The following is a 24,524-nucleotide window of genomic DNA, read 5'->3' on the forward strand; positions in this document are numbered from 1 at the left end:
TGTTTAATGCCAGGGCTAATGAAACAAATTAAACCGACTTTAAGGTTTTTCTGATGTTCTGACCGGTGTCCAATGGGAGTACCACGGTTTTGCAGTTCGAGACTAGTTATTGGCAGCAATTAAAGCACAGAATGCGTTCAATTGCCTTTAAAGTTGTTTTAAAGCACTCTTTCTGTTACAATACGCTGTGTTCTGCCAGAAAACAGAAATTCTGCATTTTCAGACTTCAGTGTATAATGTATGGAACAGTGTAGCCAGTTGATTGTTACTGAATGCCATGTTACTGAATGCTATATAGCTGGGTATAGTGTTTACAAACTATAGTCACCTCAAGCAATTCCTCAGATCAGACCCCAATGCTCAGTCCTGATGGATATCTCTACCTACAGATTCCTTATCTCATGAAATCTCACAGGTGAGACTAAATTCCACAGGTGGCCCCTTAGCTCCGTCTCAACTCTGTTAACTCTTCGGTCATTACATCACAGTCCCATATAAGGCACCAACTGGACAACTGATGTCAGATGTTTATTTCCCAAGCCCTTCTACGCAGATATGGGGTGCTCTCCTTGATTTCCCTTATTTGCAGTGGCAACGATCAATCTTTAGGCACCACGTTTGCACCTCATCTTGTTATGGACTTCCTACATGAACTGATCTCATTTTAGCCTTCTTTTGCTGATGGTCTGGATGTCTTCGACTGACTGTGAAAACCAAGGAGTTCACTCACCCTCTAGGTTGAGTTCCAAGTCCAGCTTCCCGAGTGATTCCTAGAAAATTGCTGCATGAGGTCTTATCGCTAGTGATCTTTTCACCCCTAATAGTTTGTGTTCCCCTAGTGGTGCCTGTTCTGTTTCAAGGCCAGGTCTCTTTTGTTGGATGCCCCATGACATCTACCATGGTGTCATAATTTCATTTAGCTTCTCATTAATTGATTAGAGGCCCGATTCTGCTACCCACACTGTTCAGACTTTGTGCCTAATGCTGCTGCATGGTTTTCCTACCTTCCCTTGCTCCAAGCGCTGATTCCACTCATGCAATGGCAGTGCTGGCAATGTAATACCTTCTTCAGCCTCCTCTGGTGCGCCTACGAGCCTCAAAGTGTCGTCAGATCTTTTGACCTCTTCCTCACTAATGGCTCTTACGCCCCCCCCCCCCACCACCATCAGTCGGCCTCATGTCAGTTTTACCTCAATGAATCTGTAAATCCATAGGTGTCTTTGTCAGTTTGTTTGGTTTCAGCATTGGAGCGTATGCTTGTGCACTCAGTCTGAGTCCGATGCGTTCCTCACTCGTTTGCCTTTGGATTTGAGCGCCAAGCCACACTGGACGTAGACATGGTGCGTTTTTGGTTTGTCTTTCTGCACCCTCCAGTTGATCAGAGTGTTTGCTTTATTGACCTTGTTCCTGTCGGTTTCGCTCAATATTATTTATTTGCGTCTCCTCTCTGATGCCATTTGAATGGGGTTGGCTGGTCTTTGGTTGTTCACTGTTGGCCGCGCTTTGGTTGGATTGGCTCTTCTTGTCCGCCGGTTCATGGTTTACTTATTTTTCTGGGTGCCTGGCTTTTGAAATCTCACCCTGTCCATGGTGTTGGGGTTATGATGTTGCCTCGAATACCCTGTAATTGATGACATTTCCCCTGTTATTTACTTTTCGGAAGTGCTTTGTGTCTGTCCTTTTTATCTCCCAACTGCTGGGCCGCACTTTATGATGTGGTTTGTTTTTCATGCTTTAATCCCTATTGACTTTGTTCAGCTGCAGTGGCAGGTGCTATCTTGGTACTGTTGTGACTTGTTTTGTACTTCTGTTTGAGGTAGGTGTGATGGTATCCTTAACCTGCAGTCTTTTGCACGGTTGGTCAATCTCAAGATTATTATGGAATACCTTGGGTGACTATCCTTTGTCATGCTGTATCTTACAGGGACATAACCCTTCAATTCAAAAGGAAATTAAAATAAAGGCATGAGTGTAGGAAAGTGCCCCTTTTTGACATGCCCCTCACCTACTCTGCCTGGTTTTTGATGTGATTTTGACTAGAAGTGCACTGGGTTTCTGCTAACCCATTCCCCAGTGCCAGATCTCTTTCCCAAAACTGCACAATTCTTCTTCTGATTAGCAATACCTTTAGCACTCCCTGTAAGCCCCTATAAATTGTACCCCTAGCACCTAGGGCAAGGAGGCTGAAAAAGGTCCTTAATGGCTGCAGCACGAATTGTGCCACCCTAAAGGACCTCTCACCAAACAAACACTTACAGACTGCCACTGCAGGCTGCATGTTTCAATGCATACAAAAGTGAAAACACAACATGGCATACATCCCTGTGTGCCATGCCAGCAGACACTGCATGCAGTATAGGTAAGTCACCCCTACAACAGACCTTACAGCCCTAAGAGAGGGGTACACTATACTACATGTGTGGGCATATCTGCTTGTGCAGATATGCCCCTCTGCTGGTTAGTTCCATTGCTGCCAGTACAAGTGATCAGGGAAGCCATTTTAAAAACATGTGCTGGACATTTGTGAAAACCGTTCCCCAGCTACATGATGGCTTCACTGAAAACAGATATTTGGTATCAAACATCTCGTAATAATATACCCACACTTATTCCAGTGTTGGATTTATTAATACATGCACCCAGAAGGCACCATAGAGGTGCCCCTTGAAAACCTACCAACTACTGGTGTGTTCATGGACTGATATTAGTCAGCATGCCACCGGTAACGAGTTTCTTACTCCCAAGGGTGAGGCCCTTCGCTCTCCGGAGGTCAAAAACAAAGCCTGCTCAGGCAGAAGATGTTAACACCCCCTTCCACAGGATGACCTGCAGATTAGCATTCCAAAGCAGGGGAATTTCAAAGAGCCCACCACCTTTGGTATGCAAATCTGGCTTACCTCACAAGTGGATGCCACCACCCTTTGTCCATAGTCCTTTGGCACCTGACCGGTGAGAAAATTAGCTAGTCAGATAGGAGTGTCCACCCTCCGTCTAGTACCACCCTTAAGGTGGGCTACCTGAAATGGAGGCTAACACCCCTAAACTCAGTGTTTAGGGGAGCCCCCGGCACCAGAAAAGCAGATCTTGCTGACCTATGAAGAAGGATACTGCAGAGCTGCGAAAGCAAAGACCAAGAAGGAGCAACTGACCTGGCCCCAGCCCTTGCCCACCTTTCTGCTGTTCCTGTCTAATTGCGCCAAAATGGTCTCATCCTACAAGCGGTCAGCCTCTCAAAGCCTGGGAAGACTGCCTGCCTTCAACAAAGATACAGGGACTCCTGTGGAGCGGCAGAGCTGCTCCCTGCATCCCTCAGGCACCCCAAAAAGAACCCAGAGGACTCCATATCTGCCAGAAACCGACGCTGCCATGCACCACTGCACCCAAGCACCCTAGCCTGAGTCGAAGTGGGCCAACAGTGTGAATGTGATCTCCAAGCCCTCAGGAGACAGAGTCCACTTTGGTTTTGCCCCTGGTGTACTCCTGGATGCCTCCTGCAGTCTCTATGTGCAGGCCCCCTCAACCCCTAGAGCTCCCGGACAAAGAAATCCGACACCTCAAAGACCCTCTACACCCAGCCGCTCCAGCCCGAGGAGAAGAGGACCACCGGTGTCTCCACGTTCCTTAGCATTAGTGGATCTCTTTATTGAGTTTTGTGCATCATTGATAGGCTGTTTTTGTGTATTTTGCAGATGTCTAACACTCCTCTCTGATATGCCAAGTTTTCTAACACACTCTGCACTGGTTTAGCACAGGTAACAGCAGTGGCAGGTACATATAGATGGCCCTGCCCAAATATGGGCAGACTGATGTGAAGGTTATGGGACAGAGCACTGGTAGAGCGTAGAACACCATGACAGAAGGATGGGGTGGGCACCATGCTTAGGAAGATAAAGTAATACATTGGGCTAGTGGATAAGCACCATGATTGGGCAGCAGAGGGACTGGCACAGACCGGTATCAGAAGTGGGGTGGACAGAGTCTCGGAGGAAAACTAGGTAATGCGTATGGGGCAGAGGTGAGGAACAAACAGTGGTTTCATGTATAAATGGAAGGGGATCGGGATGGGAGACGGACTGGAATCAATTGAATGGGGGACCAAGTTCCATAATGGGACCAGGACAGAGAAGGGGCAGGACTTGAACAGGTTTTTCAGGGTGTGAGATATACATGAACAATTTGAAGAGGATTTGATTAGTGTAACAGGAGTGGAATTAATGATGGAAAGGACCGCAACAACCGAGATCGTGAGTGGGGAGATGCTGAACACTATGAAGGTTGTGCAACGGACAGTATGAGTGAGAGGTGGTAAAAGAGCAGGTCTGAAAGGTGGGGGTGGGTGGGAATCTGGTAGCAAAACACTGCATCGTTAGACCGAAGAAGTGCTGCTTCCTGTTCCTGCCTGACTCGCCTCTTCTGGTTCCATAGGCAAATGCTGCGTGGCTCTAGGATACTGCATTCTGAAGATTCAGTGCTTCATGCTCATACGAGTACATACTGTTGTATGATGGACAACAGTAGAACATTTTTCCTTTAGACCAGGATAGCCTCTGCCCAATATGGCTGCTTGCACTCTTGCAAGATTGCAGCATTTGTTGATCTTACATGTCGTTGTGTGTCCAGGCTATCCCGAAGTACAAAGGAACACAGGCAAAGCAGCCATCTTAGGTCAGGCTTACATTCAAGTTGTCACAAGAACTTTAAAAAAAAAAAAATCCCTGCTATAGTTAACAAAATACAACAAAATGGGATATGGATAGGATAGGATAGGATATATGCTTGTAGAGTGCTCGTATGCCGTGGCGTCTTGGCGCTAAGGGAGGAAGTCAAGTCAAGTCAAGTCATATAATTTGTATAGCGCACTACATACCCAGAGGGTTTCAAGGCGCTTAGGAAGGGGAGGAGGATTATTTGTCAAATATCCACGTTTTAAGCTGCTTTCTGAACGCTAGGTGGTTCTGGGTGAGGCGAAGGTAAGCGGGGAGTGAGTTCCATGTTTTAGCAGCCAGGTATGAAAAGGATCTGCCTCCCATGGTGGTCTTGTTGATGCGAGGTACAGTGGCGAGGGCTTGGCTGGAAGACCGTAGTTGGCGGGAGGGGGTGTAGAAGGACAGTCGAGAGTTGAGGCAATCTGGTCCGATGTCGTAGAGTGATTTGTGTGCGTGGGTGAGCAGTCGGAAAGTGATCCTCTTATTGACGGGTAGCCAGTGGAGGTCTTTAAGGTGACCAGAGATGTGTTCGTTGCGTGGGATGTCTAATATGAGCCTGGCTGATGCGTTCTGGATTCGTTGGAGTTTCTTCTGGAGTTTTGCGGTAGTACCCGCGTAGAGGGTGTTTCCGTAGTCCAGTCGGCTCGTGACCAGAGCGTGGGTGACTGTTTTCCTGGTTTCGGAGGGGATCCAGCGAAATGTTTTTCTGAGCATGCGAAGAATGTTGAAGCAGGAAGAGGATACGGCGCTGACTTGTCTGTTCATTGAGAGTGAAGAATCCAGGATGACGCCAAGGTTCCGTGCGTGGTCTGTCGGGATGGGTGCTTTTCCGAGGGCTTCCGGCCACCAGGAGTCGTCCCATGCAGAGGGGGAAGTACCTAAGATGAGGACTTCTGTTTTGTCTGAGTTCAGTTTCAGACGGCTTTGTTTCATCCATTCGGCAACTTCTTTCATTCCATCGTGTAGGTTAGTTTTGGCGGTGCTGGGGTCATTGGTGAGAGAGAGGATTAGTTGAGTGTCGTCCGCGTAGGAGATGATGTTGAGGTTGTGTTGGCGTGCGATGGCCGCGAGGGGGCTCATGTATACGTTGAAGAGGGTGGGACTGAGTGAGGATCCTTGAGGTACGCCGCAGATGACTTCAGAGGCCTCGGACTTGAATGGAGGAAGGCGGACTCTCTGGGTTCTTCCGGTGAGGAACGAGGTGATCCATTCAAGTGCATTTCCTTGGATTCCGATGTTATTGAGGCGTTGTAGAAGGGTGCTGTGGCAGACTGTATCGAATGCTGCAGAGAGGTCGAGGAGGATGAGGGCGACTGTGTCTCCATTGTCCAGTAGAGTTCGAATGTCGTCTGTTGCTGCGATGAGGGCGGTCTCAGTGCTGTGTATTGCTCGGAAGCCAGATTGTGAGGGGTCGAGGGATTTGTTGGCTTCGAGGAAAGCGGCGAGCTGGTTGTTGACGGCTTTCTCGATGACTTTGGCCGGGAATGGAAGAAGCGAGATGGGGCGGTAATTTTTGAGTTCGGTGGGGTCCGCTGTTGGTTTTTTCAGGAGGGCGGTGAGTTCAGCGTGTTTCCAGTCTTCTGGGAAGGTAGCAGAGTTGAAGGAGCAGTTGATGACGTTTCGGAGGTGCGGTGCTATGACGGAGTCTGCTTTGTTGAAGATGTGGTGAGGGCATGGGTCTGTGGGGGATCCTGAGTGGATGGAATTCATCAGGCGGATGGTGTCATCAGTGGAGATTGGGTTCCAAGCGTTGAGGGTGTTCACGGGGGGAAGATGGTCAGCAGATGGTAGGGTGGGTTGGTTTCCGGGTTGGTTGTCAAAGCTGTTGTGGATGTCTGCAATCTTGTTGTGGAAAAAAGAGGCTAGGGAGTCGCAGAGGGTTTGAGAGGGGGTGATGTCGTTGGAGTTGGCCGAGGGATTGGAAAATTCCTTGACGATGTTGAAAAGTTCCTTGCTGTTGTGGGCGTTGTCAAGTCGATCCTTGAATGCTGTTTTCTTGGCTTTTCGGATCAGTTGGTGGTGAGTGCGGGTGGCGCTTTTGAAGGCGTCCTTGGTGCTGGTGGTTGGGTCTTTTTTCCAGGCCTTTTCAAGGGAGCGGCAGAGTTTCTTGGACTTCTTGAGATCATCGTTGAACCATGAGGCTTTCTTGCTGCCAGGTTTGCTTTGACGTTTTTTCAGTGGAGCTAAGGTGTCGGCGGTGTTGGATAACCATAGGGTAAGGTTGGCGGCGGCTTCGTTGGCGTTAGAAGAGAGGGCTGGGGAGTTTCGAAGGAGCGATGCGGAGATTTGGTCTGTGGTGATTTTGTTCCAGTTTCTTTGCAGGGTAGGTTGGGAGTGGTTGAAGGGTTTCGGCTTGTTGTAGATGAAGTGAACGCAGCTGTGGTCGGTCCAGAGGAGATCCGTAGTGTGGCTGAAGGAGACATGATTGCTGGATGTGAAGATGGGGTCGAGTGTGTGACCTGCGATGTGGGTGGGGGAAGTGACTAGTTGTTTAAGTCCGAGGTTGGCGAGGTTGTCCAAGAGGGTGGTGGTGTTGCGGTCGTTGGTCTTTTCAAGGTGAAAGTTGAGGTCTCCCAGAAGGATGTAATCTTTGGAGGGGAGCGCGTGTGGGGTGATGAAGTCCGTGATGTCTTCACTGAATTTTGCGCGAGGTCCTGGAGGTCTGTAGAGGAGAGTGCCTCTGAGTGTTGTTTTGGGGTCGATGTGGATCTGGAAGTGAAGATGTTCGGAGTTGGCGAGATTGACGTCAGAGCTGGTTGAGATGCGGATAGATTTCTTGTGGACGATAGCGATTCCTCCTCCTGTGTGGCTGGTACGGTCTTTGCGGGTGATCTTATAGTCTTCAGGGATGGCAATGGTGATGTCTGGTGCGGAGGAAGCATTCATCCATGTTTCCGTAAGGAAGGCGATGTCCGGAGAAATGGTGTCTAGTAGATTCCAAAGGTCAATGGCATGCCTGTGGACCGATCGGGTGTTGAGAAGGATGCATTGTAGGTGGTTGGGGTTGGGAATCTGTGGTGTGGTCGTAGCAGAGATGTTGTCGGTACCGATGAATTTGCAGGAGTGGCATGAGAAAGGGCCATGGGTGTGTCCAGGAGCGGCTTGGACGCAGTTGGGGGCGCGACCGGGGTTAAGGGCTAGGAGGGTGGTGGCATCGTAGGTAATGCGGGAGGGCTGGGTAGCGCGAGGGGCAGGGGGTCTGGCGCTGGGCGCGGTCCAGGCGCGGACGGGCGTAGATGGGCTTACCTTTGGCGCCCACCTTCGGCGTGTACGTAGCGCGTGGACGCTGCGCGTGGGGGCATTGGCCATAAATGGATGGTGGGGGGGAGGGGCGAGGGCGCTTCAGCTGGGAGGCGGGGCGGGCAAAGGAGGACGACAACAACAACAAAATGGAGGTGGAGGGGTCAGGGCGGCAGGAGCGCTAGGCGGGAAACGCAAATACTACAACAGGGTCACGCTACGGAACAAAATGCAAATGAGTTAAAGCGGCGAGATGAAAACAAAATATGCAACAGAGTCACGCTAGCAGTATCGCACTGCAAATGGGCAAATCGGTAAATTCAGCAATCAAAAATGGGCAAAGCGGCAGTTCCAGCACGCAGCGGCAATAAGAGCATACAGCAGGCTGTAATTATTAATCGCAGTCCAGGTTAGAGCGTAAGCGCTGCACAGACGATACCTCAGCAGCAGGGGAGCGACCACTCAGCTCGGAAGCAATAGCCTGTCACATACAACTATGTTCTCGCAAATAGCAAAGTTTTCAAAGCTCTCCTAAATGCCAATCTGTTAGGTTGTAGACGCATGGCTACAGGCAACGAGTTCCATAATAGAGCCTCACGGTGTGAGAACGCTCTACCACCCCATCTTGCCTTCCTGATCCTATCCAGGCAAAGAAGATTCAGGGTACCTGATCGTAGTGGTCGGGCCGGAACATAGGGTCTAAACAATATACACATAGCCCTTGCACCTCCTCCATAAAAAGCTTTATGGACCAAGCATAAGGCCTTAAACTCAACACGATGCTGCATTGGAAGCCAGTGCAAGGTTTGGATAGCCGCAGAGGTGGATTTGCCTCTGTGTATATCCAAAAGCAATCGCGCAGCAGCATTCTGTAATTATTGAAGCCTGTTCATTTGGGTCTTATCAATTCCCAAGAATAGGCCATTACAGTAGTCCAACTTTGAGAGCAGGAGAGCCACTACCACTAATTTCTGTTGTTCCTTCCTAATAAAGGGAAAGATCCTCTTCAGGGTTTTAATAAGAAAAAAGCAGGAAGAGGTAAGGCTATTAACTTGAGCCGAGAAAGTTAGATTACAATCAAAGATGACCCCCAAGTTTCTGATCTTGGATGCAGGGGTAGGACATTCCCCAGCTATCGTAGGCCACCAAGAAGCATCCCATCGAGGTTGGCCACGGCCAAATTCAATAACCTCTGTTTTGTCGGTATTTATTTTTAGGAAGCTACGATTCATCCAGGCTATAATCTCCTCCAGGCAGGCATGAAACCTAACAACCGTATTCTCTGGATGTTTAACCATAGAGATTATAAGCTGAGAGTCATCGGCATAAGATGTAAATTCAAAGCCATGCCTCCTGATCAGAGTAGCCAGTGGCAACATATAAATATTGAAGAGGGTAGGCGACCGAGCAGAGCCCTGAGTGACACTGCATTTGTAATAGAGTGTGATTTTCAGATGTAAAACAATCCTTGGTCCATTGCAAAAGGAGGATGTGCTAGGAGGCAGACCTGATGCATTAACCCGCCAATAGCAGGCGAGAGATGTATATTCTAGGGCTGATTCAACATATGATTAGCAAAGCTCATGGCTGAATCGCACTAGCTCAAACCCTACTCTTTTTATTTGAAACAGTCCGTCTCAAAGAACCCTAGCTGTACTGTCAGGTTGGATCTAAAAAAAAAAAAATTTGCAACTGTGATAAGCGACTTAAAATCTGTGTAAATTATGAAATTGTAATGAGTTCATAGGTTGGCGGGCTTGAGAGGGGCGAGAATAGTTTCCTCTATGACTATGAAGGCCTGTACTTGCATTTGCTTAGTGACAGCAACGCAGTATCCAGTTTGGTATTCATAAATGACCATCTTCCCAGAAGATGTTTGATTCCAATCCTTTATTAAAAAACGTCTGAATTGTTAACATAAGATCTAGCTTCTGGGAAACCCAAAGTTGCTGTTCAGCCACACGTTGAACAGCTAGATGCAGTAAATACATGCTTACTAATTGTTTTTTGGTTTGTTTTTTTATGCTTCTTTTGCAGCCTAAGTGTTGGAGTACACTCATCCAGACTTGGTGCAGTAGCCCTGTTTTAGGGCCGAAGGGGCAGTTGGGACCTATTGCGTATCCTGAACCAAATCTAGACTTTCAAAGGGTAAGTTAAGAGCTTCTCTAGCTTAGTTACATGGCATCAGTTGGAAGTATCTCTAGGCCCCCACCCATTACATATGTCTTCAAATGGAAGTTCATGTGCAGCATTGATTTTGGTTTTAAGCCATTAATCTGCATTTGTATAAATAAATGTTGGCAACAGTCTGGAGTGGCACTGATTTTTAAAGGACACCATTTTCTGAAATAATTTTTAGTTGCGGTGTTATTTTTAAAATCTTCTCTTTGTTAATACATTCTTAGACATTGTTCTTGTAATGTATGTTTAGATTAAAACTTTGTAGAAGAAGATCTTCTGGTCTGTATTGAATGTGCCCATATTTACACATGTAAAATACATACTCAACATGGGCCCTGGTTCAGATTTGTATGCTTATAAAATCTTGCAATCAAATCGGAGGATTACAGAACACTTTTTAATAATGTTTAATCACATTTTTAGACTGTCACCTTAATTAGCAGATAGTCAACCCACACAATCCTGTTTCACTATCTCTCCGATTAAGTTATGCGTTCAGATTTCTCACTCTCATTATTCCCCTTCATCCTAGTCAGCAGCTCGCAGTAACCTAAAGTGGGCAGACCCTGTCCGACTTGGAGATCACTTTCACCGCTCATCATCTGCATCCTCTACAAATTTGTTTACTACTTGAGTAGAAACGACAGTCCGCATTGCCTCTGCATCACCATCAAATGTTACACGCCTTCAATCACTGCTTGTCCTTTAGGCAAGGATGACCTTGGGTTTCTCAGACACTAATGATGAACTTTACTTCTATTGACAAAACAAATAAGTAACCCTCCTTTCCCACGCACTTGCGTGTCGTGGCGCTAGCGTCACACCTCTCCTGGCACCATCATTTGCCTATCGTGTGCCTTCACAGGTCCTATCCCACCGCCATTCGAATCTTTTCTACCGTCGGCAAGATGATCCTAATGGACAGTGTCCGTGTCACGGGGGGGGGGTGACGTAGGTGGTTGTACATCTTTCATGTCAATTAACATTGTCGCCCGCGTTCGCAAATTGTCCTCTAGTCTTTCTGCATGCCTGACCTGTTTCATTCGCACTACTTCTGCAGTCGCCCATTCACCTACATCTCTCAGCCACATTATTATGCGTGGTGGGGCGGAACTCATCCAGGAAAAGCGGTGAATCGCCATTTCAAGTACAAGTCCCAGCATTACAAATGTCCCGCTTAGTATTTTATTCTTGGGGGTAGGTAGTAGGCCCAACAGTACTGTGCATTTCTCTTTAGGTATCTCCCACCCTGTAACTTCCTTCAGTTCGGCTAAGATTTCCATTCAAAAGGGGTTTATGTCAGGGCAGGACCATACCATATGTAAGAAGTCCGCTTCTGGTGTTTTAAACCAGGGACATAATTTGTACGATTCTGAAATATTCTACTTAACGTTTTGGGAGTGAGATAGGTTTGGTGCACAAAATTGTATTGAACCGCTTTGAACCGTGCGTTTGAGTGTACTTCTTTGACCCCTTCATGTACTTTGATCCATTCCTGTTTTGTCAGGGGATCGCCTACGTCTCACCTTGTTTGGATGGGGAGTGTCCGAACCATCAAATCGTCACAGGGTGCTCAGTATAGTTGTGAAATGAAGCAACCTCCGTGGGCCATGTAAAGCATTACTTGGAGCACATTTGCTACAGGTGGCTCCTCCAGAAAGGAGGCCCTTAATTCTCTGGTCACCTGGGAGATCTTCCTTTCCCTAATTCAAACATGGACTCTGCACTTTCTCGGGTGTTAAATTGTCTATTTGGAAAGATGTCTCCCATTGTCAGGCAACCGCCCTCCTTCCACTTTTGGACTGACATAGAGTCTGCGATATTGGAGAAAGGTTGTATCACCCATAGTGGCATGTCCGGGACATATGGGGCTCGACCTATCACCTTTTTGACCGTATGTTCCCAGATCTTCGCCACATGTTGAATTATGTAGGGACAATTAGGGGGGCACTCTTGCTCCCGTTATCAGGAGTTCCGGTAGGGATCCTCCCCTCCCAGTTATCACTTTTATCTAGCCAATGAATTGCATGTTGCAGCTGGGAGGCCATATAATAAATCTCCATACGGGGGACTTCCAGTCCCTCTCTTTGCCATGTTCTCTGTTAAGTCGATAAACTCACCCTTTGACGTTTGGAGCTCCATAACAGTTCTATTATCAAACTATTTAATGTTTTAAAGAAGTGGTTAGAGATTTCATAGAACAAGTATTGTACCACGTATAAACACTGGGGTAAAATGATAATTTTCATAATAGCAATTCTGCCCATGAGGGACAGCGGTAGCTCTTGCCAAAAGCGCACGAACCCCTTATACCTTCCACTACTTTCCCTATGTTAAGATCCAAGTGACTCTCGGGTGTACTCGTCGGTCTGATTCCTAGATATTTGGGTTCAGCCTCCACCCATGGGAGTCCTACCGCTGGTAATAGATCCCGAGGCCTCTAGGCTAGCCGACCAATCGGGATTAACTTTGATTTATTCGCATTTGTTTTTAGTCCCGATATTTCACAGAATTATTGAAGTATATCTAATAATCTAGGAACCGCTTGCGCTGGTTGTCGTGTGTATATATACCAAAGTATCATCTGCATACAAAAAACCACATGATTAGTGTCTCCCAACCCGATTCCTCACCCCTCTAACTGCTGCCTTAAAGTTGTTTGCAGAAGTGAAAGTTATTACATCTAAAACTGGTTTTCCAGAGATTTCATTATCTTCAGATGGACAACAGTTTTGAGGTGTGCCTTGGCTTCTATTAACAATGCAAAAAAGGCAAAATGCTGTGTGGAGTGAAGGCAAATTAGAGGATTCCTCTCTGTCATTAGTGCCTATTTTAAGCTCTTGTGCAGAGCAAACAAATGAGCCAAAATGTATCTGTAATCCTTGAGCTTTTTGTCAAGAACATGAAAGGGGAAATTTTAAGGAAGCAAGATGTCATGTTTGAGAACTTTGCAGTGCCATTGTCATGTAATATATTATGAAGGTTAAAGAGGGCTGTTGTTTTTTAGGGTGACTTTTTGTGTCTCCTCTTGCCTGATGGCCCAGTATACATGCCTGGGGAAAAAAGACTGATGGGATTTCAAAACTGATTTAAAAATAAAACTACTCATTTGGCAAGTGTAATGGGTACTTGGTGCAATTAGCCTTCTTTAGACTTGTCTTGGAATTGATGTAAAATAGTCCTCCTCAAAATTGTGTTTAAAATATTGGATACTGTTCTCCGTGTACTAAACTTTGACGTTTCCCTTACTCTAGAGTGTAATGGACATAGCATTTCCCATCCTGGAAGAACTTCGGAGGCAGACCCATGTTAATCTTCCCCAGCCTTTTTCTGTGGTAAGTCCTCTTTATTTTTAAACACTAAAAGCATAGTTTTATATGATATTTCACATCTAATGCATATGCCAGCCCTTTCATATTTGTTTTTTTGCACAAAGTTCTAAATATTTGCCCTAAAGATCTTTCCCACAGAAAAAGCTTGCACCTCTTGGAAATACTTGTGGAGCACCTGAAGCAGACTTTTCTCAAAACTGCTTTCAAAAGAATATCTGTATTGATATTTTGAAAGAGGATCTAATAAAGGTCCTATCTTGTGCACCAGTATGCCCCTTTTTATCTTCAGTATGTGTTCATATTTTTCCATCATCTTAGGTCCCCAAATTACAATTTTTGTTGAATTCTCAATTCGGGCAGACTTAGGACTCCCTTCGATCCATTCCTCTCCTTTCCACCCTCAATACTGTATTGTGATTCTTTGCTGTAAATGATCACTTTTGGGATTTTCTGCCATAGACTTTTTTTCTTGTGAAAATCGGACAGACTATAGGGGGAAATGTCAAAATGAAGTAAACTTATTTTGACACCAGTACGCAGACGTCCACAATTAATCCCAATTCCAGGGCTCAAAACGTATAATGATCCTGTAATACAGTCCCCCATGTTATCAGTAATTTGGTGTGCTGTATTACAGCATCAGGGCCCGTATAAAGCATCAGGAAATAAGATTAACTAATAATGAGAGCCTTAGTTATCTGTTCAGGTTTTCTTTATAGTCCTTTTTCTCTCCAGTTAGAGTATTTTGAGTTATGTATACAGAGATCTAGTTAAGGATATAAAGCTAGGATTTGATTGCTTTTTAGTGAATGAAAATGATTTTCTTTGCTATTGGGAGCATTTTAAGCAGATAAGATGCATTAAAATGAATGCATTAATTTTTAACTTGTTTATATTCTCATTATTCAACGCTGGAAACTACTGTAAATTAAAAGGTGTTTTTCCTCCAAGAGACTCTTAGATTAGACTGCAGCAGAAATAAGAGTTCCTTCAGACTGCATGCATGTATTTGGATGAGACTGATGAACATATCGGGAGGTGCAGGTGAAGCTTGACCTGTTTGTCCCTTAGCATCTTTTTACCATTGGGAATTGTTGACCTTATTATCATGAGTAACACAGGCCAGCATGCCACTTACCTGCTGAGCTGTACGTATGGCATTTAGAGAATTTTAATTCCAGCTCATTTTTTAATCACTCTACCTGCCACAAGGAAGGATCACGGAACGCTGCTCACGGAGGGCGCATTGCCACTTGTCTTGATCACGAAGGGTCGTGCCGCTGGTGGGAGCTTCTCCGCAATCGGCGGACAGCCTGCACGCTCCCAGCGTGCACCAGACTCCAGGGCTACCTGTTGGCTTCACCGGGGGACTGCGAGGACCAGCAGCCCCTACATCCAACAGCTGGTGCCTCTTCCCCCGGAGGCCACGCCCCCTAACTGTCTCACTATAAACTGACCAGCCCCAAACGCAACGCGGGACGCGCGCGGGGGAGAAGCGCGGGCGAAGCCCGGGCCAAGGGCGGGCCCGTTTAAGCCCGTCCAAGACCGGGCAGGACTGGTCTGGGCCACCTCATTTGCAGTTCGTGCTTTAATATTCTGCCACTGTCATTTCACATTAACTTTTTACTATTGGCTTGAGAATATTCATTGTTCCTCACTATCGTAATAATTCTCACGGTACAATGTCCCCGAGAACCACTAGGAACACAGTTAAAAAGCAGGCTCAATCCGCTGGTGAGGTCATTGGCCCAATTGACCAATTTATAACTAAAGCCAACGATGCTATTGAGCAGGGCATTATCCTACTGGATCGGAGGATCTCACAGGACTTGATGATTGCCAGACGCTCTTCGATGGGCCTACTGGCCACTGCAAAAACCCCCTTACGTCCTGTTGATCTACCTCCTCCAGTGACAGTGCATGCAGAAACGCACACTGTTCCCTGCACAGTGGACCTTTCTGCATCTTTAGACTTGTCTGATTCCCATCTCTTCCTGGAAAAATCTCCTGCTATTTTTGTTACTCAACTAGATAACACCCCCTCTTCCTCAATGGCTAGGGGTATACGAGAAGGAGCAATCCCTAAAAAATCAAAGAAGAAGACAACCACTAAGCTCCCCCATTTCACCATTCCTCCTGTTACAACCATCCCTGTAACTCCTCTTGCCTCTAATTTTCCCCCGCAAAACCCTAACCCTTCATCCCTCCATCATTCTCCTTCACTGTCAAATGTTCAAATAGTGGATTCTATTCCTGCTAATCTGAACATCAGCTGCACCAGCTCAAGTAGCAATTACAGCGGAGGAGATATGGTAAATGGTAATCTTACAATCAATGCATGTAGCAACGACAGCCTATTGCTCACCAGAATTGGCGATCTATTTAAATCTCACTTGGAACCCATAGAAAAGGCCCTACACATGGTTCAGTCTCAACTTACCCAACTGTCCCTTGCACTATCCCAAAGTACAGGAAACAAGAAGGATTCCAATTTGGCGAAAGGCAGGCCCACTACTTCAAACACTCCAAACGCCAAAGCGTTAAAACCTGGAACCTTCGCGCAGAACCCCAATTCTAACAAACAAAAAGTCCCTGAGAAGCCTACTCAATATTATTCCTTAGCATCTACAAACAAGCCGCAACCACCTCCTAAATCCTCTAACCCTTTACCACCCCGCCCCGTAACCAATCCTAAACCAACAGCACCTTCCCTACCAAACCCTCCTTCTTCCCTTCCCACCTCTACAGCCCCCACTCCCGCTCCTGTCCAATCCAATAATGCTACTGGATTCAACACCATTCCTAATAATCGTAAGAGAAGGATTCCCCCTATCCATCTCCCACCCGAGGCCTCTCCATATGTAGTAATAATGACTGGGGTTCCGGAACTCCCCCCAAACCAAGATGAACCAGTTTGGTCCCTAAAAAATAAAGTAATATTCTGGTTGTCCAACAATAGACCGCTCCCAATCTTTATGGACAACAGAGTTACTACAGTGCGTAGAGTGCCTTGGTTAGGCATCCTACCAAAAAACACACAGGGCGACTGTATTATAGTAAATTTTGAAGATCCAAATACAGTCGAGCATATTTGCTCCTGGGGTGATCAAATCTCTACTGAAGGGATAGCTACCCATAATTTGTCGTATTTCTATCCCCCTAATACACGACGTAACGCAGGTCCTCCGTGGTCCTGGACGAGGGTAGGAAACTGGGGCGGAATCAGAGACCGAAACCAGTGGTCGGGGTATGGCTTTAGCAACCCACCACCAGGCCACTTTAGCAATTGGAGAGGTCCACTACTATCCAATCGATATGATTGCCTGGATATGGTGGACTGACTACCATCTCTACCCATGACAGACAGCAGTTACAACAGCGTCTTTCCTAACCCAAAAGACCCCTGTAAGAGCATTCGGGCGGCTGGCTCCTTCTCGCCATCTCTGTATGGTACCCAGCTTGAGTCTTCCCCTCCCCAGTACACCCTGACCCAACAGCAGTCATCTTCTCCCCACCAGGTCGCGTGTCACACCATGTCAGCTACCCCCGCAGACCCGCTCCCAAATCTACAATCTACTACTCCCCAACCCAGTGAGCCTAAACCCAACCCTCCTCTTTCTGCTATAACCACTCAGTCCCCGTCCCAACTCCCACATTCCTCTGCTGAACCTCAGCCTCCAAATTCTACTTTTTCATAAACCCAGGACCTTCCAATTTTATTCTGGAACGTAGCTGGCTTAAGATAGAAAATCCATCTTCAGTCTTGAGTGGAAGTAACCAACAAATTTAAGTTAATCTGCCTAGAAGAAACTTGGGCAATTGACCCTATTCATATTCAGGGTTTTAAAACATTTCACCTCCCTTCCTTACCGTCCACTCATGGTAGATCCAAGGGCGGCTTAGCCATCTATGTTTCCAACTTAATTCCTTTTACGATCACGGAAGTTCCGTTAGTCTCGTCAATTTCTCAAATCCTCAAAATAGTTCCAGACAATAACTCCTGTTATTATCTCATCAATATGTATAATAACTCTTCACCCAGCGACTGTGTAAAATCTCTGTCGGAAATTACTTTGTATTTACAAGACCAAAAAGCTATGAATCAAGAGTTAAATTGTCATATTGTGTGGGGTGGGGATTTCAATGTGTATTTGTGTAACAATCATAGCAAAGGTATTTGTGGGCTTTTAGACGAGCATGATGTCCCCCTGGCCCACTTCACCCACAGTACAGTGGGTCACGCACTAAACACCTGTATTTTTGCACTAGAACTTGAATTCGCGAACATTTTAGTGTGTCCTGCTGTAGAGTTCAAGACGACTTTTCATGGTAGAGGTGCTACCACAATCATCGATTTTATTTTATGCTCTCAATCCCTAAACAACCGACTGAAGCAATTTACAACTGGCACCGACCCCTCAAGCGACCACTACTCAAATAGCATAACCATAGTATTAAATACTCCATCCTCAGCCTGCCCAAAAACAAGCCTCTTAGCGCAGCACTCTCTGGAGATGAATAAAATTAACGGTTATACTGTTAAGTGGACGATGACCAACCCCACAGAGATCACCAGTAAGATCATCCAAAAAACCCTTCCTTTAATCCACCACTGTCTGGAGACGTCATCTTCCCCCCAGCTGATCCTCTCCAGCTTTGTCAAGATATTAGAAGTCATCAGACAAGAGCTTACCCGTCCCCATAGGACTCACGACAATGATAAGGACTCAAGAGGGTGGTTTGACTCCCGTTGCCATAAAGCGCAGCGTGCACTGAAAAATGCTCTACACAATCAGACCAGGGACCAGCCCCAAATCGCCTCCTTAAGGAAAAACTATAAGATGGCACAGCAATCCCGTAACCGGGAAATAAAAAATAATCTCTGGGCCCAACTACACCAGAGCACTCTAACCAAGGACTCCACCATGTTTTGGAGAACAGTTAAGGCCCCTTTCCTAGCTGATGAAACCGCGATACAGCATCTAGATGTGGCAGTACCCGCTGATAAATGGGTAGCACATTACTCGCAGATCTTCGGGGACAACCCCTTGACAACCGAGGCTCCCAGACCAGATGCGGAAGCTCCCACTAGCAATAACATCTTCCCTATTGACCTCTACTTCGATCTAGAGGAGATAATCACAGCACTGACTGCCTCAAAGACCGGTAAGGCGCCCGGTCCAGACGGGGTCCCCTCAGACATATTTGTGAGCAATATAGATCTTTGGCCTCCAATTGTCACACAGGTCATGTCTGCAGTTACCCAGATCGGCCTTATTGATTCTTGGTCTACTTCTGTGCTCCTGCCCATTTTCAAAAAGGGAGATCGGGACAACCCAGCCTGCTACAGGCCCATCTCCCTTTTGGATTCCCTAGGCAAGGTTGCCGGCAGACTAATCCTGGAGCGATTAAGGGACTGGGCCACAGAGAATAAGATCTTAACTGACTTACAGTTTGGGTTCCAGGAAGGCCTGGGCACTGTGGAACAGGCCTTAAACCTGACTTTACTCATAGGCAAATACGCTGGGGCCAAAGGCGGTAAACTTCATCTAGTCTATGTGGACTTGAGTTCCGCATTTGATTGCGTAATTCATTCCAAGCTATGGGCGATCCTGAAAAATCTGGGCATAGATCTTGCACTGCTGAATTTTCTCCGAGAGCTATACTCGGACGCAAAAGCTTGTGTGAGATACGGTATCAAAGGGGAGCTTACTGAATCCTTTAACATCGAAAAAGGCGTAAGGCAGGGATGCGTCCTTGCTCCATTCCTATTTAACATCTATACTAATGGACTGGAGCAAGCGATGCTAGCTGATAGCAAAGATCTCCCTGCATAAGCTCCCGCCCTATCCCTGCATTACTGTATGCAGACGATTCAGTCATCCTAGCAAGGACACCTAATCAACTTCAGACCCAACTAGAAAAATACTGCGAATTTATGTCTTCTCTTGGTCTCAAAGTCAATAAGTCCAAGACTTTCGTTATGAATATCGGGAAGAGAGCCCAAAAATGTAAATCTCTCTTTATTGAGAAGACCAGATTAGAAACTGCCACTACCTACCCCTATCTAGGTATCCTTATTGATAACCACCTGTCCTGGAAATCTGCCATATCCAGCAAAAAACTGCAGTTTCAACGCACAACATCTGCACTGACTTCGTTCTCTAGGAAACTGGGTAAGCCCGCTCCTACTGTGCTTTTGAAGATCTACCAAGCTAAATGCATGAGTGTGGCTACATACGGCGCCGGAGTCTGGGGCTATGTGTCCGCAGACGAGCTACAAATTATAGAAAACTACTTTCTGAAATACATATTAGCCCTCCCCCGTAGTGCTCCTACTTTCGGCACCCATGTGGAACTCGGTTGGGAGTATCTGACTGACATCATTAGTTACCAGCCGATTCTACTATGGCATCGTATATGGACTCAGGAGCAATGTCATCTAACTAGGTCACTAATATCTGACTGTCTCACTTTGTCCCATTGGAAAAAGATTCCTTGGCTGTTATATGTTTCAAAATTTTTGACAGATTTGAACCACCCTGCATATTTCACTGACCCTGAATCTCTATTGGTCATATCCAGAAAATCTTTGAAAAAGCTATGTGCTGACCACTTAAGCGATCTTCGTTTGTGTTCTGAACTTGTCAAAAAGCCAAATGTTCATTTAACGATGGTCCAATCTTCTTATGGCATTCAACCTTATTTGTCATTTTTTCTGTCAAATTATGAGAGGTATGTTTTAACCAGATTTCGGTTTGATGTATTTTATCGCCTTGTCTCACTGCCTGTGCCCTTAGACTGGTCACGGGAACTAACAAACTGTCCCTGTGACGGTCTTACTCACCAGTCAACTCTGCATGTAACCTTTTTCTGCGGTTTCTATAAATCCCCGCGGAAACGATGGCTGGTTCCATTGCTCCGACACTTAGGACTGAGAAGATGCAGACCGGCCCTTTTGGCACTTCAATACCTAGACACCCCGTACGTTGCCAAAACCGTAGCCTGCTTTCTCAAAGCCTGCTTGAAAACTCATTCCCAACTATTGGCAACTGTTTCCTAAGATTTTACTGACTACTGTGCTATTATTCTTGTATATAGAGTGTTAGTGTTTACTTGTAAAATGCCTGCCTTCCTTAGCAGCCAATGAGCAAACCGAATTTTTACTGACTACTGTGTTATTATTCTTGTATTTAGAGTGTTAGTGTTTACATGTAAAATGCCTGCCTTCCTTTGCACTCAATGAGCAAACTGAATTTTTATAATGTTGTAATGTTTTAAATGTACTTTTTATGATTGTAAATTCAATCGAAATAAAGTTAAAAAGTGAAAGTGAAATTCCAGCTCATGATATCACCATAGCAGTTGTTTTAATCTTATTTTGGCTAAAGCTATTAATGCATTGCACCTTACTCCTCCTGAGAAAGGAAAGTTACCCTTAGGGACTTACTCCTGTCTAAACCATGCTTTACCTTCGTAATCTCAAAAGATTGTTCCTATTCTTTTAGTGGATGCTCAATATTTTCTCCTCTATGAAGTGTTGGCACCTGAACAAAAGATGGGGAAATGGTTTTGTCATCATTTTTACATCATAGACCCCTGTAACCTCATAACAGTCCAGCCTTTCCGCTTATTAGTACCAGTATGGGATTGGCTTGCATCCTTGAATGGGACGCTTGTTTTCATATTCCCATCCAGAGATATTTCACTGAATTATCTCTAGTGGTTATGCACTGCTGTTCTCCAGTGGCTAATTTGTAATTCCAAACAAGTGCAGGTGCCTGAAGTTTATTTTAGGAGCCCACAACCTTTGCTGCATAATTCCAAGGCCACCTTGCAATGTTCTTTATGCCACCAGACTATTTAATTTTTTAAAGAAGTGGTACCGGGCCCAAAGTTTTGCTCAGAAGCCTGAGGTCAGTGCTATCAATGTGTAGGGATCCGAATTCCTAGGCTGCATAGTCTTGATTTTCCAGCTATGCCTCTTTATTCATCGCCAGACACTCACGTGCCCCTTTTTCTCACTTTTGCATGTTTTTTTAATCCTGGTTTTCTCCTTTTATCACTGTTTTCCATCTTTCTATTCCTCTTTCTTCCCCCTTTTGTGTTTTTCTCCCTTGCTCTGTTGAGGAAAAACTAAGTGGCTGTCCCCTGATAATGAGTGCAGGTGTGACCCACGTGCAGCCTGCGCTCAGATTAAGCACTACTAGCGGGCTACATTACTTTATCTTTATCTCAGTCTTGCTGATTCGTTTTTATCCTTTTGTCATTATTTTCCTTTGTCTTCCTCTGTCTGTCACCCTTTTCTGCTGCTCTCAATCTTGGTCTGCATCAAAAGTCTGATAATGTAAAATAAGCCCCAGTCGTCTAAGATGAGTGCTGGTGCCCAGTAACTGCAAACACCAGGAAGAATTATGTTCTTGCATCTTCTTTATTCACTAAGAATATTTTACTTCCCTGTGATAGTGTCCTTTGCATCTTGAGCAGGCCTGGACTATTTGATAGACCGCTGTAAGAGAACTGGCTCAGTGTGCTTATTTTTATGGTCTGGCTTGACAGCGCAGCTGTCACCAGACAATTATGGGAGAATCACCAAGGAAGGGGCATTGGTTCCACCTACATGTTGGAAGACTTGTTTTGATTGGATAGAAGTTGTGTGTTCCACAAAAATGTGCTTGCACACCACATAGCTCAAAACTTGGCTCTTCTCTGGACTCTGATTTACTACGCTACTTCCCCTTCTTGCTCCTCTCCTCTCCTCTGGAGGTTCAGGTTCTAGCGCCGGGACACCCCTTCGGGGGTAGCTGTGCGCTCTATAAACTACATAAAATAAATAAATAAATAAAATAGCTGGGGATCATTTTATTTATCCAGCTGCCTGGGCTTGAACTTTCAGAGGCAAACTCATGATATTGTAATGATATTGACATTTCTGTGATATCTAGATAATGTATGGTGTTTTACTCTGGCAGAGGTGCAGATGGAAGCAGTGCACTTATTAACCTTCATGGATTGTTAGGTTTGGCTTGACAATGCAACTGTTACCCGTCCTTTTAACCTACACCAATATTATTCTACAGTTTTTTGTTTCCAGACAAATGCATGTCCATTCCCATGCTATCTGCTTGTTATTATTGAAGTTACAATACCACATTAATTTAAAGGTACACCTATTGACATTGCCATTTCCTGTTGTATTTACTGCGATGGAATCAAATCACTAGATGGACGAAACAGCCTTAACTCCAGTGTTGTTGTTTGTGTATAATTTTAGAAATCTGCTCATTTACTTGTGGAAACTTGTCTGAAATGTGCCCAGATTAATCTGTACTGTATTTTATTTATGACTGCCTCTCGGAGTGAGCTGTAGTGAGTCACATGCTAAGAGTACCTCAGGATAACTCGGTCATGTGACGGATTTTCCTAAGAAAGGGTTATGTTGATTTTCAGACTCAGTCACTGTCAGCCCAGTAACTGAACTAATAGTAGTAATTTTGGGCACGGTCAGTCGCATGTCTGGATCACATGTGATAAGTCTTCTGGACAGGTATAGAAGCAAATTGTATGTCATTCTTGTATTTTAAATGGCAATCACTGGGTTAGTCAGTCATTTTTATTTCCCTCGTACAAGTGACTGATTCTGCCATGCATTATTCAACCACACAGTGAAAATAAAGAATGGCATAAAAAACAAAGCTGTACGGTACATGCTCCTACTGATGGGTCTCTTGGCGCAATTGGCATGTAATATTTGCTTACTGTTGACCAGCTCGATATTACTTTGTCAACTTGTGACGGCTGAAATGCGTTGTGTAGCAGCTGAAATATGAACCTACGACTGTGGGGACGAATACCGATCTCTTTAATGAATGCATTATTTCAGTGAGCCAATAAATAATCCTTGCTTAATGCAATAATACTGACTAATTAAAAGCCTTTGTTCAAAATGTATATGTAACTTGTTTATGAATGAATGGGCAAGTGGACACTTTTTGGGTCATGTAACTTTAATAAAGTTACTTGACCTGTATGTTTGGCGGCATTTTCTTTTTTTAAATGTCCTGGCCTGGATAAACGATAGATTAGGTGAATGGCAATCGGTGTACTGTCTGAAGAGATGTGTAGTTCTCTCCAACGATTTTGATAAATGAAATCCTACTATATTGATGATATAGTATTTGTTTGCCTTCTTAAATCACGCCCGTATGAAATCTATAATCGAGGAGATCTTTGGGGTGCCTGAGCTTGCGGATAAGTTGTTTCGAAGGACAGGTAGTCGAAGATCTGTTTTGATCATGGTCTCCTGCATTACAAAATCAACATGCTTATGAGGAATGCATTTGTGTATATCAGCAGCAATGCTGTGTGCAAATGGGGGTGGGGGGGTTAATTCAGACATCTTAATAGAGCTTAGATGGTTTGGCTGTATGGCTCACTGTTTTCAGTGGCCCATTAAATCTAGGAGATGACCTGCTCTGTATTTCTTTTATTGTGCTCATCTTCATACCTCAAACAATGACAATGTAAATGAATTGTCACCATTACTTAAGTTAAGGCACTCCTCTGTATTTACTACAATGTATTAAAAAAAATGTTTTGGTAGTCTGTTCAGTATCGTTTGTCTTGTTTCCTATCAATTCCCTGTCCTTATTGCATGGAATGCAGAATCCTGTATCTTGCTTTATCATTGGCACAATACACCAGGAGTATAGTTGTCCAGCGACTTGAGCATTTCAGTGATTCCCTGTAAGCCTGCTGTGAGGACTTGTTGCACCCTGAGAGTAAGGAGCTTTTGTTGAGGCTGGAGTGCTACTGTTTCTGTCTTGCCCTCTCAAGCAAGCTCTTGAAGTCTCGGAGACTGCTTCTCTGCACGTCTATCAATGTTTCTGTTATGAGAGAGTTGACTGTGCCCTCAGCCATCTCCTACTCTCATTTCCAGAACTCCTGAAGGAAGCCTTTGCGTGTGCAGACTTCAGTGAGGCTTGTACTTAGCATCCAGTACCTGCCAGTGCAACTCGCAAATAGATCTTTTGTTCCATAACTGTTGTATGCCCAAACTAAAGAG

The 24,524-nt window shown here is 45.3% G+C and overlaps 1 protein-coding gene across 1 annotated transcript in view; it reads left to right on the forward strand.

Moving 5' to 3' along the window:
- The window catches only part of LOC146796670 (uncharacterized), a 440,337-nt gene that overhangs the window by 325,753 nt on the left and 90,060 nt on the right, over positions 1-24,524 (forward strand). Inside the window, exons 14-15 of the mRNA XM_085629345.1 lie at positions 9,984-10,094; positions 13,382-13,462. Coding sequence (XP_085485471.1) covers positions 9,984-10,094; positions 13,382-13,462 — 192 coding nt within the window. The remainder of the gene's footprint in view (positions 1-9,983; positions 10,095-13,381; positions 13,463-24,524) is intronic.

This window comes from Triturus cristatus, chromosome 10 (genome assembly GCF_964204655.1).
Source record: "Triturus cristatus chromosome 10, aTriCri1.1, whole genome shotgun sequence".
Classification (NCBI taxonomy): domain Eukaryota; kingdom Metazoa; phylum Chordata; class Amphibia; order Caudata; family Salamandridae; genus Triturus; species Triturus cristatus.